This window comes from Nerophis lumbriciformis, linkage group LG04, assembly GCF_033978685.3.
Source record: "Nerophis lumbriciformis linkage group LG04, RoL_Nlum_v2.1, whole genome shotgun sequence".
In the NCBI taxonomy this organism is placed as follows: Eukaryota; Metazoa; Chordata; class Actinopteri; order Syngnathiformes; family Syngnathidae; genus Nerophis; species Nerophis lumbriciformis.
Window position 1 is genome coordinate 41,155,842 of NC_084551.2, and position 15,613 is coordinate 41,171,454.

General features: G+C 45.3%; 1 protein-coding gene across 10 annotated transcripts in view; it reads left to right on the plus strand.

The window, feature by feature from the left end:
- The window catches only part of l3mbtl1b (L3MBTL histone methyl-lysine binding protein 1b), a 54,504-nt gene that overhangs the window by 13,380 nt on the left and 25,511 nt on the right, over positions 1-15,613 (plus strand). For all 10 annotated transcript variants that reach the window (XR_012050372.1, XM_061955281.1, XM_061955273.1 and 7 more), the window contains exons 4-6: positions 8,563-8,758; positions 8,843-8,972; positions 9,041-9,092. Coding sequence is in view for 9 of the 10 variants with exons in the window: in XM_061955281.1 (XP_061811265.1) it covers positions 8,563-8,758; positions 8,843-8,972; positions 9,041-9,092 (378 nt within the window). In the remaining variant the exon portion in view is untranslated. The remainder of the gene's footprint in view (positions 1-8,562; positions 8,759-8,842; positions 8,973-9,040; positions 9,093-15,613) is intronic.

The following is a 15,613-nucleotide window of genomic DNA, read 5'->3' on the forward strand; positions in this document are numbered from 1 at the left end:
TCTAACACAATTTCCCAACTTATATGGAAACAGGGTTTGTAGATTGAATGTGCTTCCATGGCTGTATGTTCTTGTCAACAAATGGGGTAATGTTTGGATGGCAAGTTTGTCACTTCAATCATTGATTTGTTGTTCAATATTCCCTCTGATCCTTGTAGTTACTTGAGCGCAGTGCAGTTTATCTCAAGATTTAAGGTGGGGAAATACGTTGTCTTTTACTGTCAAGTTCCGCCAACTAAGACCTTGTTTCTTCCGTGTTGGAAGATTGAGTGTGTGAACTACGATTAGCGGGGCTCCCCTCTGCGCATGGGTGTAGATTGTGGGGCAGTTGGGGCTCCATCTCTGTTGGTTCTTGCTCGGTTAGCACTGTGGGTTCCTGCTCGGTTATCACTGGAGCTTCCTGCATCACATTTAGAGGACAGAGCTTGAGGTTATTGCGATGAACTGTGCATGTGGCCTTGTCCCTACCTTCTGGCCGCAGAAAATATACTGGGTGGTTCTTGCGCAAATTAGAGCCAACTTTCCTCTGGCCTTTCTGAGAAAGTTGCGAATATAAACTTATTCACCAGGAAGCAAAGGCATCAGCTTGACTCTTCGATTGTAGCGGGTCCGGACTTGCTCTTGTCGCTGTTGTGTGTGAGTCTTTACAGTTTGATATGCTTGGTGTAGGGATTGTCTCAGCCAACCTTGCAAAGTGTTGCGTGTCACAGTGGGACCCAAGCCAGTCACCAAATCAATAGGCAGCCAAGCATGCCTTCCAAAGACTATGTAATGTGGGGTCATCTTAATGGTGCCGTGGACAGTGTTGACAGCTTGGATGAGGGCTGGTTAACATTTGGGCCAGTGTGCCTGTTCTGCTTCATTCAGAAATTTTAGCAGTCCCAATAAAGTCTGATTGAACCTTTAACCGGTCCTATCCCCTGTGGGTGATATGCTGGTGTGCGGCTCTTCTGGCATCCATACAACTGAAACAACTCTTGTATTAGTAAAGACTCACACGTCGCTCCTCTATCGGTCTGGATGCATTTCGGGCAGCCAAAAATCTGTATGAGACTGCTGTACCAGTCCTGAGCTGTAGTGTTGACCGACTGGTCTCTTGTGGGGATAGCTATTGCATATTTATAAAACAGTTCTGTTATAACAACGATATAAGGGTACTGGTCACCCGGGCGGCCCAATGAGAGATAATCCATTCCGACCACTTCGAATGGGGAGGAGGTTGGACTGGGTTCCAAAGATAGATAGATAGATAGATAGATAGTACTTTATTGTTTCCTTCAGGAGAGTTCCCTCAGGAAAATTAAAATTAAAAAAGGTGCTTTCCCCTCCAACCCCGCCTTTGTGCATATGCATTGCGGGGAGGGAGCTGTCCAACTTTTTACATCTTTTGTTGGGTTGTTAATGTCCTTGCACTGCTGGGGTGACCCATTCTTTCATGTTATTGTCTCCATACACAATAGGTTTCCTGTTTAGGGATAATTACCGTATTTTCCGCACTATAAGGCGCACCGGATTATAAAGCGCACCTTCAATGAATGGCCTATTTTAAAACGTTCATATATAAGGCGCACCGCATTATAAGGCGCATAGAATAGAAGCTACAGTAGAGGCTGGGGTTACGTTATGCATCCATTAGATGGAGCTGCGCTAAAGGGAATGTCAACAAAACAAATAGTGATTGTACTGACACTTCTACTTGCTGCTCGCTGTTCAACAACTCACTGTTCGAGTTTGTCCTCCAACTGTAGCCATCTCGCTTTGTTCCCTCGGAAACTCTGTTTAGTCTTTTTTACTTGGCGCAGGTCATCATGTTGCTTCCTCCACATCCGCACCATTGATTCGTTAATGTTAAATTCTCTCGCTGCTGCTCTATTCCCATGTTCTACTGCGTGACTGATCGCCTTGAGTTTAAACTCTGCGTCATAAGCGTGTCTCCTAACAGGAGCCATATGTGGGTCTTTACATAAAGTTTAGGTCTCGCAACTACGGTAAGCAGCCGCCAACTTCATTTTCCCCCGTAGAAGAAGAAGCGCTTCTTCTTCTGCGGTAAGCAGCCGCCAACTTCATTTTCCCCCGTAAAAGAAGAAGCGCTTCTTCTTCTACGGTAAGCAGCCGTAGAAGGGGGAAAATGAAGTCGGCGTAGTTGCGAGACCTGTTGTGGCTCAATATTGGTCCATATAAGGCGCACTGGATTATAAGGCGCACTGTCAGCTTTTGAGGAAATTGGAGGTTTTTAGGTGCGCCTTATAGTGCGGAAAATACGGTACTTGAAATATTTGGAAGTTGGAACCATCCTCTTTTAACAACTCTGCTTAGTATACAATTTTGCAAAAGTAAATTATCCCACTCCTTCAGTAACGGTTCAAGCTATCGTGATAAAGTAGCACATACCTCTGGCTGTGGTACCTGTTGCTCTTTCCATTGACGTAGTTGGGGAAGGTCGAGGTGTCTTGTCTGTCGTTCCTCCAAAGTCTCTTTTGTGTCAACTGTTACTTGGTCTGCTCGCGCAACCTACGCTTTCTGTTCCTGCAACCTGAAAAAGGCGTCAGCATTACCATTTTGCATACCTGGCCAATATTTAATGGTGTACTTGAAGTTTACCTGTTGGGCCACCCATCTCTGCTCCACTGCTCCCAGCCGGGCTGTTAACAGATGTACCAGAGGGTTGTTGTCAGTGAAAACAGTACATTCTATACTATAGAGATATATAGCCCATTTGAAACCCAACAGCCCCAACTTAAGTAAATGTAATTCTTATGATTTCGCTCCGCTGGATAAAGACTTCGTAAATCGGCTCTGGATGTTGTGGGGCTGTCTTAGTTGACAAGACTCTGCAACATCGCGTGGACATCGGGGGGCGGTACCTCTGGATTGGCAGACCAGGGTGGTGGTTCCTCTCTTTAAGAAGGGGAATCGGAGGGTGTGTTCCAACTATCGTGGGATCACACTCCTCAGCCTTCCCGGTAAGGTCGATCAGGTGTACTGGAGAGGAGGCTACGCCGGATAGTCGAACCTCGGATTTAGGAGGAACAGTGTGGTTTTCGTCCTGGTCGTGGAACTGTGAACCAGCTCTATACTCTCGGCAGGGTCCTTGAGGGTGCATGGGAGTTTGCCCAACCAGTCTACATGTGCTTTGTGGACTTGGAGAAGGCATTCGACCGTGTCTCTCGGGAAGCCCTGTGGGGAGTGCTCAGAGAGTATGGGGTAACGGACTGTCTTATTGTGGCGGTTCGCTCCCTGTATAATCAGTGTCAGAGCTTGGTCCGCATTGCTGGCAGTAAGTCGGACCCGTTTCCAGTGAGGGTTGGTCTCCGCCACGGCTGCCCTTTGTCACCGATTCTGTTCATAACCTTTATGGACAGAATTTCTAGGCGCAGTCAGGGCGTTGAGGGTATCTGGTTTGGTGGCTGCAGGATTAGGTCTCTGCTTTTTGCAGATGATGGGGTCCTGATGGCTTCATCTGGCCAAGATCTTCAGCTCTCGCTGGATCGGTTCGCAGCCGAGTGTGAAGCGACTGGGATGGGAATCAGCACCTCCAAGTCCGAGTCCATGGTTCTCGCCCCGAAAAGGGTGGAGTGCCATCTCCGGGTCGAGGAGGAGATCTTGCCCCAAGTGGAGGAGTTCAAGTACCTCGGAGTCTTGTTCACGAGTGAGGGAAGAGTGGATCGTGAGATCGACAGGCGGATCGGTGCGGCATCTTCAGTAATGCGGACGCTGTATCGATCTGTTGTGGTGAAGAAAGAGCTGAGCCGGAAGGAAAAGCTCTCGATTTACCGGTCGATCTACGTTCCCATCCTCACCTATGGTCATTAGCTTTGGGTCATGACCGAAAGGACAAGATCACGGGTACAAGCGGCCGAAATGAGTTTCCTCCGCCGGGTGGCTGGGCTCTCCCTTAGAGATAGGGTGAGAAGCTCTGTCATCCGGGGGGAGCTCAAAGTAAAGCCGCTGCTCCTCCACATCGAGAGGAGCCAGATGAGGTGGTTCGGGCATCTGGTCAGGATGCCACCCGAACGCCTCCCTAAGGAGGTGTTTAGGGCACGTCCGACCGGTAGGAGGCCACGGGGAAGACCCAGGACACGTTGGGAAGACTATATATCCCGGCTGGCCTGGGAATGCCTCGGGATCCCATGGGAGGAGCTGGACGAAGTGGCTGCGGAGAGGGAAGTCTGGGATTCCCTGCTTAGGCTGCTGCCCCCGCGACCCGACCTCGGATAAGCGGAAGAAGATGGATGGATGGATGGATGGAAATCGGTGCATTTATCAAGGCTTCTTTTAACTGTCCAATAGCCTGCTGACATTCAGGAGACCAGCTGATTGACACTGACTTCTTATCATGAGCATTTAAGTGTGACGCAATCTTGGAAAAAAGGAATAAACCTACAGTAATAACCAGCAAAACCAAGGAATAACTTTTGTGCTTTACCCTCTGGGGCAAAGATCAGTCTATCACTGCTGCAGTCTTGGCTGGGTCACACCCTTCTCACTGATCACATGTCCAAGGTAAGTCACCTCGCACTGGAAAAGGTGACACTTCTTGGGCTGTAATTTGAGTTCATGCTGGTGCAAACAAGTGAAGACCTTTTTCAGGTGCCGCACATCACATTAAAATCAGGGGAAAACACAACCACATCCAGATACATCAACAAGGATTCTTTTACCAGGTTTCCCAAGCAGCGTTGCAGGAGTCTTTGGAATGTGGCAGGGAAACTCATACAGGCCAAAAGAGGTTGTGAAGGCAGTCTTTCCCGGTCTGAGGGGTTCATCTCCACCTACCAGTAGCAACTGGCAAGATCCAGTTCTTGAGTATCATTTGGCAGATTTGAGCCCAGTTAATGACTACTTTATGCGGGGCAGTGGGTAAGCGTCTTTGTGGGTCAGTGTATTCAGTCTACTGTTGTCAACACATAACCTCAAACTGCTGTCCTTTTTCTTCACGAGGACCACAGGGCCTGCCCAGGGCTTGAACTCTCCCTTACGACGCCACTGAGAAGCATATCCAGCAACAGTGCTCGGAGTGCAGTATACTGACTTGGTAGGACAGGGCGGTATCTCTCACGGCTTGAGGCAGCTGAACCAGTGGGTATCTGATGTTTGACAGTGCCAGTGCAGCCAAAATCTTCGTCATAACTGGAAAACACTTTTCTCCACCTCCACAGCAGGCTGTCCATTTATTTACTGATTATAGGTCAGCCCATTTCCCTGCATATGGGATGTGGTTTTGGATCGTTTTCTTGCTTGGTTAATCCCACCTGCCTTACTGATACCTCCACCACGTCTGGTTTCACCTTAGTGAGGACCAACTCCTACTCTCCTTGTATGTCTTTATTGTAACCTCTTGTAGTTTTACCAAAGGCTGACACTGTGGGACGTCCACTGGGTAGGGGTTGGAGTTACAAAGCCTGCATGGCACCCCTACTCCTGTTAGCATCCATATTACTGTCAGAGAGAGGTCCAATGGGTACATCACAAGACTGGTTGATTGTATTTTCTGGTACCTGCATTCAAAGGACCATTTCAGAGTGTGGGGGAATAATAACAGGCTGCTGTCACGATAATTTTGCTACACCTTTGTATGGTGGCACAGGAGCTCTGGTAACAATTTGCTGGCACTCTACCAGAGCTTAAGCCCAAAGTTGTCCTTCCCATGGGCTTCAAGAGGTAGTCACCTGAAATGGTTTTCCAACAGTATTGAATGAGTTAGCTCATCGAGAGAATGCCAAAAGTGTGTAAAGCAGTAATCAGAGCAAATGGTGACTATTTTGAATAAACTTGAATATAAAACAGGGCAGCACGGTGGTCCAGGGGTTAGTGCATGTGCCTCACAATATGAAAGTTCTGGGTTAGGTCCCCAGGCTCCGGGTCTTTCTGTGTGGAGTTTGCATGTTCTTCCCGTGACAGCGTGGGTTCCCTCCGGGTACTCCGGCTTCCTCCCACCTCCAAAGACATGCACCTGGGTATAGGTTGATTGGCAACACTAAATTGGCCCTAGTGTGTGAATGTGAGTGTAAATGTTGTCTGTCTATCTGTGGTGGCCCTGCGATGAGGTGGCGACTTGTCCAGGTAGTACCGCGACTTGTCCAGAGTGTAGCCCGCCTTCCACCAGAGTGCAGCTGAGACCCAGGCAACTCTTGCCTTGACCTTAAAAATTTAAAATTCGAGGCCTGTGATTCACACCAAAGGTTAACAAGGAAAAGTCTCCCTGCAGACACATTTTTTGGATGTGTGTGTTTGTCTCCATCACCGGGTTCAATTTGAATGTCACAGATGAACAACTTCTAGATGTATGGCTAAATCCTCCTATTATCCAGATGAGAGGCATGTTTTATAATTTTAGAATACCTTTGACGAGCCGAGACGCGATGGTGCGGGAGCAGCAGGACATCGCTGCCAGCTCACAGTAAATGCAGCAGAGGGCTACTTAGCTGTCTGTATCATTGCACCGCTAAAAATAGTTTGTCTGCATTAGCGCTTATAATAACATTTGGTTAATATTCAAGTCACGATATGTATAAAGTGCAATGTTGGCAGGTTTTGGATGGTTATTTAGAGAGTTTTGAGGGTGGAATAGAGAGCCCCCATTGACTACATTGTTAGTGGACTTTTAATGTATTTATTTATTTACAACTCTCTCTCTCTCTCTCTCTCTCTCTCTCTCGCTCTCTCTCTCTCTCTCTCTCTCTCTCTTTGTGTTTTGTATATTTTCAGTATGTCTGTTTTGATACTATGATCAGAATGCAGAAGCGTTATTCCAGTGATGTAAATGTACGGAAGTAGCCGAAGGTATTCGGAGCGGAATATTCAAAATTTGTGGCATTTGTGATGTTTAAATTGTGTTATTTTTCCTCACTTGAGTTTTTATTGCTCCTTTTTGGCATTGCAAAACAGTACAATACTAACACAAGAGAGTGCTGTTGTGGGAGCAGTCTTGGTTCACTATATTGAAAAGAGTAATTTGTTCCTGTTTGTCCATTCAAGTACGTTTTTCTTACATACTTTGCGGATTGCTATTGGATATGATTTCATGGATACAATGAAACATAATTAAAGGCCTACTGAAATGCGATTTTCTTATTTAAACGGGGATAGCAGGTCCATTCTATGTGTCATACTTGATCATTTCGCGATATTGCCATATTTTTGCTGAAAGGATTTAGTAGAGAACATCGACGATAAAGTTCGCAACTTTTGGTCGCTGATAAAAAAGCCTTGCCTGTACCGGAAGTAGCAGACGATATGCGCGTGACGTCACAGGTTTTGGAGCTCCTCACATCCGCACATTGTTTACAATCATGGCCACCAGCAGCGAGAGCGATTCGGACCGAGAAAGCGACGATTTCCCCATTAATTTGAGCGAGGATGAAAGATTTGTGGATGAGGAAAGTGAGAGTGAAGGACTCGAGGGCAGTGGGAGCGATTCAGATAGGGAAGATGCTGTGAGAGGCGGGTGGGACCTGATATTCAGCTGGGAATGACTAAAACAGTAAATTAACACAAGACATATATATACTCTATTAGCCACAACACAACCAGGCTTATATTTAATATGCCACAAATTAATCCCGCATAACAAACACCTCCCCTCTCCCGTCCATATAACCCGCCAATACAACTCAAACACCTGCACAACACACTCAATCCCACAGCCCAAAGTACCGTTCACGTCCCCAAAGTTCATACAGCACATATATTTACCCAAAGTCCCCAAAGTTACGTACGTGACATGCACATAGCGGCACGCACGTACGGGCAAGCGATCAAATGTTTGGAAGCCACAGCTGCATGCGTACTCACGGTACCGTGTCTGCGTATCCAACTCAAAGTCCTCCCGGTAAGAGTCTCTGTTGTCCCAGTTCTCCACAGGCCAATGGTAAAGCTTGACTGTCATCTTTCGGGAATGTAAACAATGAAACACCGGCTGTGTTTGTGTTGCTGCAGCCGCCCGCAATACACCGCTTCCCACCTACAGCTTTCTTCTTTGCTGTCTCCATTGTTCATTGAACAAATTGCAAAAGATTCACCAACACAGATGTCCAGAATACTGTGGAATTTTGCGATGAAAACAGACGACTAAATAGCTGGCCACCATGCTGTCCCAAAATGTCCTCTACAATCCGTGACGTCACGCGCAGACGTCATCATACCGAGACGTTTTCAGCAGGATATTTTGCGCGAAATTTAAAATTGCACTTTAGTAAGCTAACCCGGCCGTATTGGCATGTGTTGCAATGTTAAGATTTCATCATTGATATATAAACTATCAGACTGCGTGGTCGATAGTAGTGGGTTTCAGTAGGCCTTTAAACTCTACTGGTACTTTAAGTAAATGTAACACAGTGAATGTAGCACGTCACAACCCACCTCCGGTGCTAAGTAATTTTCAGTGCATAATGATAAATCTATACCGCATTAGAAGTTGCACAATGACTATAGAAAGTTTATATAAGTTTAACATTTGTAGTGTTTTGTTTAAAAAACGGTTGCTGAGGTGAAAAGAAAATAATAATGAGAACTAATAAGTGAATTAGCTATATTTGTGTGAAGTCATCTTCTTTCTTGCAGCTCCTGCTCCTGTTGTCTTGCCTGTCGAGGTAACTCCCACTACAGAAGCCCCCAAATTGGAAGTTGCTCCGAGTGTGCAAGTTGTTCCAAACAAAGAGCTTACACAATGTAAGGTCTGTGGTGGTCACGTCGCTCGGGATGCCCTTCTACGGGGAAAGTTCTGTAGCACCAACTGTGCCCAACCCTCCAGTGGCAGGTAAAAACAAATTACAGAGCCACTTTAAGTATTTTTACTGGGATTGGACTTGTTTATACCGTGAGTTCGATTCATTTTGTGCAGGTCATCTCCAGGGGAGGCCAGAGAGTGTCAGGCAGTGGAAACCGAGACGCTGGGGAAACGTGTGCGTAAAAAGAGGAAGATCTATATGGATTCTGGTGACGACGACGAGGACAACCAAGAGGAACCAGAGGTAGGCAGCCTCTACTGACACAACCTGAGAACACAGCAATTCCAATTGTTCCCTTTCCATTTTTATAGGAGAAAACCAAGATGACCAAAGGCAGAAGAGGAGCCAAGCTAGCCAAACTTGGTATGTGATGTTGTAAGATGTGCAGGGAAGAAAATGTACTTTCCTTTTTTTGTCACAGTTTGTTCATTCTGAGGCTTTTCAAACATTGTTTGTATGTAATTGTCTTACAGTAGTGCGTGGGTATAATGTGTCTACATTTACCCACCACTTTCCACATTTAGACTTTTTTCATTTGGCCAGTGGCTTAACTGCAAAGATGCTCAACAAGAGGTGGAATCAGCATTGGGGCTGTCTATTTTAATAGTTGACTAGTCATCGACTATCTTAACGATTTGTCGGATTATAAGGCGTAAAATTGGCCCTATTGAATGAATGTGGGTGTGAATGTTGTCTGTCAATCTGTGTTGGCCCCGCATTGAGGTGTACCCCGCCTTCCGCCCGTGTGCAGCTGGGATAGGCTCCAGCACCCCCCGTGACCCCGTAAAGGACAAGCGGTAGAAAATGGATGGATGGATGGATATTCAATGGCTGTAATTTAGCCATTAGCTTTTATATTCAGCTTGAGATATTTTTAGGCATGTGCTAACTATCAAAAAAGATGACTAATTTGTTCATAAATATTTATTTACACTGTAACAATGCTGCTCATTAAGTTGTCTGTCTATTTAAAAATTAATCACCGATAAAATGCAAAAAATAAAAATAAAAATTTGTATGTAAAAATTTAAAAAACGGTTAAAATAGCAACAATAACAAACAGTAAAACAACAAAACTAACTTGCTAAAAAAGTAACAAGCATTTTGTGATCCATCCATCTTCCGCTTATTTGAGGTCTGGTCACGGGGGCAGCAGCCTAAGCAGGGAAGCCGAAACTTTCCTCTCCCCAGCCACTTCGTCCAGCTCTTCCCGGGGGATCTCGAGGCGTTCCCAGGCCAGCCGGGAGACATAGTCTACCCAACCCGTCCTGGGTCTTCCCCGTGGCCTCCTACCGGTCAGACGTGCCCTAAACACCTCCCTAGGGAGGCGTTCGGGTAGCATCCTGACCAGATGCCCGAACCACCTCATCTGGCTCCTCTCGATGTGGAGGAGCAGCGGCTTTACTTTGAGCTCCCCCCGGATGGCAGAGCTTCTCACCCTATCTCTAAGGGAGAGCCCCGCCACCCGGCGGAGGAAACTCATTTCGGCCGCTTGTACCCGTGATCTTGTCCTTTCGGTCATGACCCAAAGCTCATGACCATAGGTGAGGATGGGAACGTAGATCGACCGGTAAATTGAGAGCTTTGCCTTCCGGCTCAGCTTCTTCTTCACCACAACGGATCGATACAGCGTCCGCATTACTGAAGACGCCGCACCGATCCCACTGTCGATCTCACAATCCACTCTTCCCCCACTCGTGAACAATACTCCGAGGTACTTGAACTCCTCCACTTGGGGCAGGGTCTTCTCCCCAACTCGGAGATGGCACTCCACCCGTTTCTGGGCGAGAACCATGGACTCGAACTTGGAGGTGCTGATTCTCTTCTCAGTCGCTTCACACTCTGCTGCGAACCGATCCAGTGAGAGCTGAAGATCCTGGCCAGATGAAGCCATCAGGACCACATCATCTGCAAAAAGCAGAGACCTAATCCTGCAGCCACCAAACCAGATCCCCTCAACGCCTTGACTGTGCCTAGAAATTCTGTCCATAATAGTTATGAACAGAATCGGTGACAAAGGGCAGTCTTGGCAAAGTCCAACCCTCACTGGAAACGTGTCCGACTTACTGCCGGCAATGCGGACCAAGCTCTGACACTGATCGTACAGGGAGCGGACCACCACAATCTGACAGTCTGATACCCCATACTCTCTGAGCACTCCCCACAGGACTTCCCGAGAGACACGGTCGAATGCCTTCTCCAAGTCCACAAAGCACATGTAGACTGGTTGGGCAAACTCCCATGCACCCTCCAGGACCCTGCCGAGAGTACAGAGCTGGTCCACAGTTCCACGACCAGGACGAAAACTACACTGTTCCTCCTGAATCCGAGGTTCGACTATCCGGCGTAGCCTCCTATCCAGTACACCTGAATAGACCTTACTGGGAAGGCTGAAGAGTGGGATTCCACGATAGTTGGAACACACCCTCCGGTTCCCCTTCTTAAAGAGAGGAACCGCCACCCCGGTCTGCCAATCCAGAGGTACTGCCCCGATGTCCACGCAATGCTGCAGAGTCTTGTCAACCAAGACAGCCCCACAGCATCCAGAGCCTTAAGGAACTCCGAGCGGATCTCATCCACCCCCGGGGCATTGCCACTGAGGAGCTTTTTAACTACGTCAACAACTTCAGCCCCAGAAATAGGAGAGCCCAGCGCATATTCCCGAGGCACTGCTCCCTCATAGGAAGACGTGTTGGTGGGATTGAGGAGGTCTTCGAAGTATTCCCTCCACCGATCCACAACATCCGCAGTCGATGTCAGCAGAACACCATCCTCACCATACACGGTGTTGACAGTGCACTGCTTCCCCTTCTTGAGGCGGAAGATGGTGGTCCAGAATCGCTTCGAAGCCGTCCGGAAGTCGTTTTCCGGTGTGCGACCGCTGAAGCCGCACACCGCTTGGCCTGTCGGTACCTGTCTACTGCCTCCGGAGTCCTATGAGCCAAAAGAACTCGATAGGACTCTTTCTTCAGCTTGATGGCATCCCTCACCGCCGGTGTCCACCAACGGGTTCTAGGATTACCGCCACGACAGGCACCAACTACCTTGCGGCCACAGCTCCAATCAGCCGCCTCGACAATAGAGGTGCGGAACATGATCCACTCGGACTCAATGTCCAGCACCTCCCTCGTGACATGTTCAAAGTTCTTCCGGAGGTGGGAATTGAAACTCTCTCTGACAGGAGACTCTGCTAGACGTTCCCAGCAGACCCCAACACTGCGTTTGGGCCTGCCAGGTCTGTCCGGCATCCTCCCCCACCATCGCAGCCAACTCACCACCAGGTGGTGATCGGTAGAAAGCTCCGCCCCTCTCTTCGCCCGAGTGTCCAAAACATGAGGCCGCAAATCCGATGACACAACTACAAAATCGATCATGGAACTGCGGCCTAGGGTGTCCTGGTGCCAAGTGCACATATGGACATCCTTATGTTTGAACGTGGTGTTTGTTATGGACAATCTGTGACGAGCACAAAAGTCCAATAACAAAACACCACTCCGGTTCAGATCCGGGCGGCCATTCTTCCCAGTCACGCCTATCCAGTAAATTTTTTTGTGTAAAAATTAAAAGGACGGTTAAAATAGCAACAATAACAAACAGTAAAACAACAAAACTAACTTGCTAAAAAAAGAAACAAGCATTTTGTGGTGGGGTTTAAAAAGCTGCACACTGATATATTATTGATTATTAATTAACTCTTGGAATTGTAAGTATTCTAAGAGACTAAATGCACATAATTGTATAATTTTTGCTATTTAATAGCTTTTATGTTTAATCTTATGATATCGGCGCATTGGTGCCTAAAGTTTAGAGTTTGTGTGCGATTGCGTTTGTTGTTGTGCCTTTTTTCATTGCATTGCAAATTGACGCTGCTTTAAAAAGTACTTGAATTAATTAGACAATGTTAAGCTAGCGGACTTTGGCAAAAATTATTTTATTTTATTTTAAATTTTTCACATAACTTTGTCTCACAGTTGTTAGCTGGCTAGCAAAGTACAAAATAACAATATTACCGAGTTAAAGGTGCCATATGTAGTAATGTGGCCAGAAATGGTACTGCAGTCACGGTCAAAATTCTGTAGTCCCCTCCCACTCTCCATGACTAAGGTTGCCAGATACGCAGCCGAATCCGAATCCTACTCCAAGGAACTTCAAATGGCAATTGACGAGTCCTACGCTGTATGTTTCTCTTGTTTATGCTTCTTGCAAGATGGTTTACTAAGTAATTATGCCACATTTTACTAATGTCGATTAGCCAAATGTATGTGTAAAGTAACGCAGCAATATTTTAGTATTATAATGTATTATATATCGCGTAGGCCTACTTTGATGGCAAGCCAAGGCCAACAGTAAAATTATTGCCGCATAACTCCATGTTGCATCCAACCTGACGCACTGCATTATCTTCCATTTAGGCACATCAAAAGTAACCTGACTCTCGCCAGATCCTTGTAGTTCACTGAGCTCCACACAAGGATCTGGGCTCAAGGGCTTTGCAAACTCCTTCAAGATAGCAAAAAATAATGAACCAATCAGGATCACCGGGCGGGATTTCATAGATGTGACGTAGCGCCGAAGCGACTGTTTGATTCAAACAACAATGGCGGCACGCAGCAAAGAATCATGTGCTGACAGTAAAAAAAAATGTACAAGGCCTCGCCTTCTGAAATACATCTCCTATTGAGAAGTCCCAGATCCTTGTGTGGAGCTCAACAAACTGCAAGGATCTGGCGAGAGTCAGGTCACATCAACAGAGCATCATACACGAATACAAATAGACGGAGTAGACATTGAAAGGGTAAAATAAACTAGATTTTTGGGTGTAATAATAGATGGTAAAATTAACTGTCTCATATAAAACTATGCAACAAGGTGGCAAGGAATATTTCAATAATGAACAAAGCAAGATATGTTTTGGACCAAAAATCACTCCATCATCTCTAATACTTGCTAGTGTTATTGTGCAGAAATATGGGGAAATAACTACAAATGTGCCCTTCATTCACTTACCGTGTTACAAAAAATATCAGTTAGATAATGTTGGATATAGAGAACATAAAACACTTTATTTATTTAATCAAAAATATTGAAATTCAACAATTTGGTAAAATTTAAAACCGCTAAAATTATGTACTAAGCAAACCATAACCTGCTACCCAAGAATGTACAACTATTCTTCTCAACTAAAGAGGAGAAATATAACCTTAGGGAAAAAACTAACTTAAAATATTTGTATGAATGTACAACATTTAAGAACTTTAGCATATCTGTATGTGGAATTAAACTATTGAATGGATTAAGCAAATCATTTAAACAATGAACTGATAGGATCCAGTTTAAGAGGTTGTTCAAATCAATAGTGCTTACAAAGTATGAGGAAGAAGAATTATGAGAAATACCTTCAACCCTATTGAAAATACATATTGCAAGAACTGCTGTATTAATCAATCACTGATGTAAGTGTGTTACAAAAATAGGACCGTAAATGAACATTTGTATTTGTAAACGCTCTGAAGTGGGAAAGGGGTAGGATTAAATAATCTTTGCTTCTTCCTACTCCTTTTCGGACATGATGTAAAGAGAAATTATATGAAATTAAGTGTTGCAGAGTGCAACCCCCGTTACGCATAAATCTTATAGCCTATTACCATGTCAATACACAAAGTAGAAAATCATTACATTTAATGCATTATATTGTGCCAAGCAAATACCACCCCATATTTGTTTGATGCACATACAGTACCATAAACTGCAATTAGCTGTGCTAATGTTAGAACCCCCTTTCCTCAGCGTATCAGCATATTGACAACGAAATAGGCACTGACACTACCCATAGCCACATGGGTCTATTTGTCGAAAATATATTTTGCCCTGTCAGTTGGATGACACATCGACATACAGGCTAACAGGCATATATTTCCCCCGTTAGCCTGTATGTCGATGTGTAATTGACCGGGCTAGCATGCTAAGCATTACACTAGGAGCTGACACTTTCACACTAAGCATTAGTTGCACGAACATACTAACTTTGTTAGACAAGATCATAGACTGTATTGGACAATATAGTTTACATACGAAATGTCAATTTCCATTTATTACAAGTAATAAGAAGACGTAAATGCCTTACTTACCTATCAAAGAGGAACTTATTAAGTTAGGCGTCAGATGAAAACATCTTCTCCGCATTGAATCGTCTCCATCTTTCAAAGGCACCTCCGATATAAATCCTCGGTTTTTTTCCTGTCTTTGTCATGAATAAGTTGAGAATCGTAACGACGCCTTTTAGATTTACTAAGGTCTGACATGTTTAGTAACTTTACCAGTGGCCGTAGCTTGACGAAGGTGGCGGTGCGTCACAGACTTTTTAATTGGTCAAACGGTTGAGGGCGGGGCATCGAAATTAAAACAATAACGAGATTTCGGGGCTGTAAATCTACTTTTGAAATGAGCACATCCCGGCTGAACTACTGTTGTCAGTTATAGAGGTATTCAGAAAGAACATGATTTATTAATGCCTTTTGACATATCAGGGCCATTTAATGATGACTTGACATGAAATTACCGGTATTACGGCAACACTTTAGTATGGGGAACATATTCTAAGAAACAAATACTAAATTTGCAGTTATTTGGACACTAGGGGAACATATTCTAAGTAACAAAACTTAATTTAGAGTTATTTGGTTAGGGTTGAGGTTAGGGTTAGGGTATAATAAGGTCGTGCAGAATAAGGCATTAATAAGTACTTAATAATGACTAATTAAGCCAATATGTTACTAATTTGCATGTTAATAAGCAACTAATTAATGGTGATTATGTTACCCATACTAAAGTGTTACCATTATTACATATGGCACCTTTAAGACGGCATCCTCCAGATGGCCGAC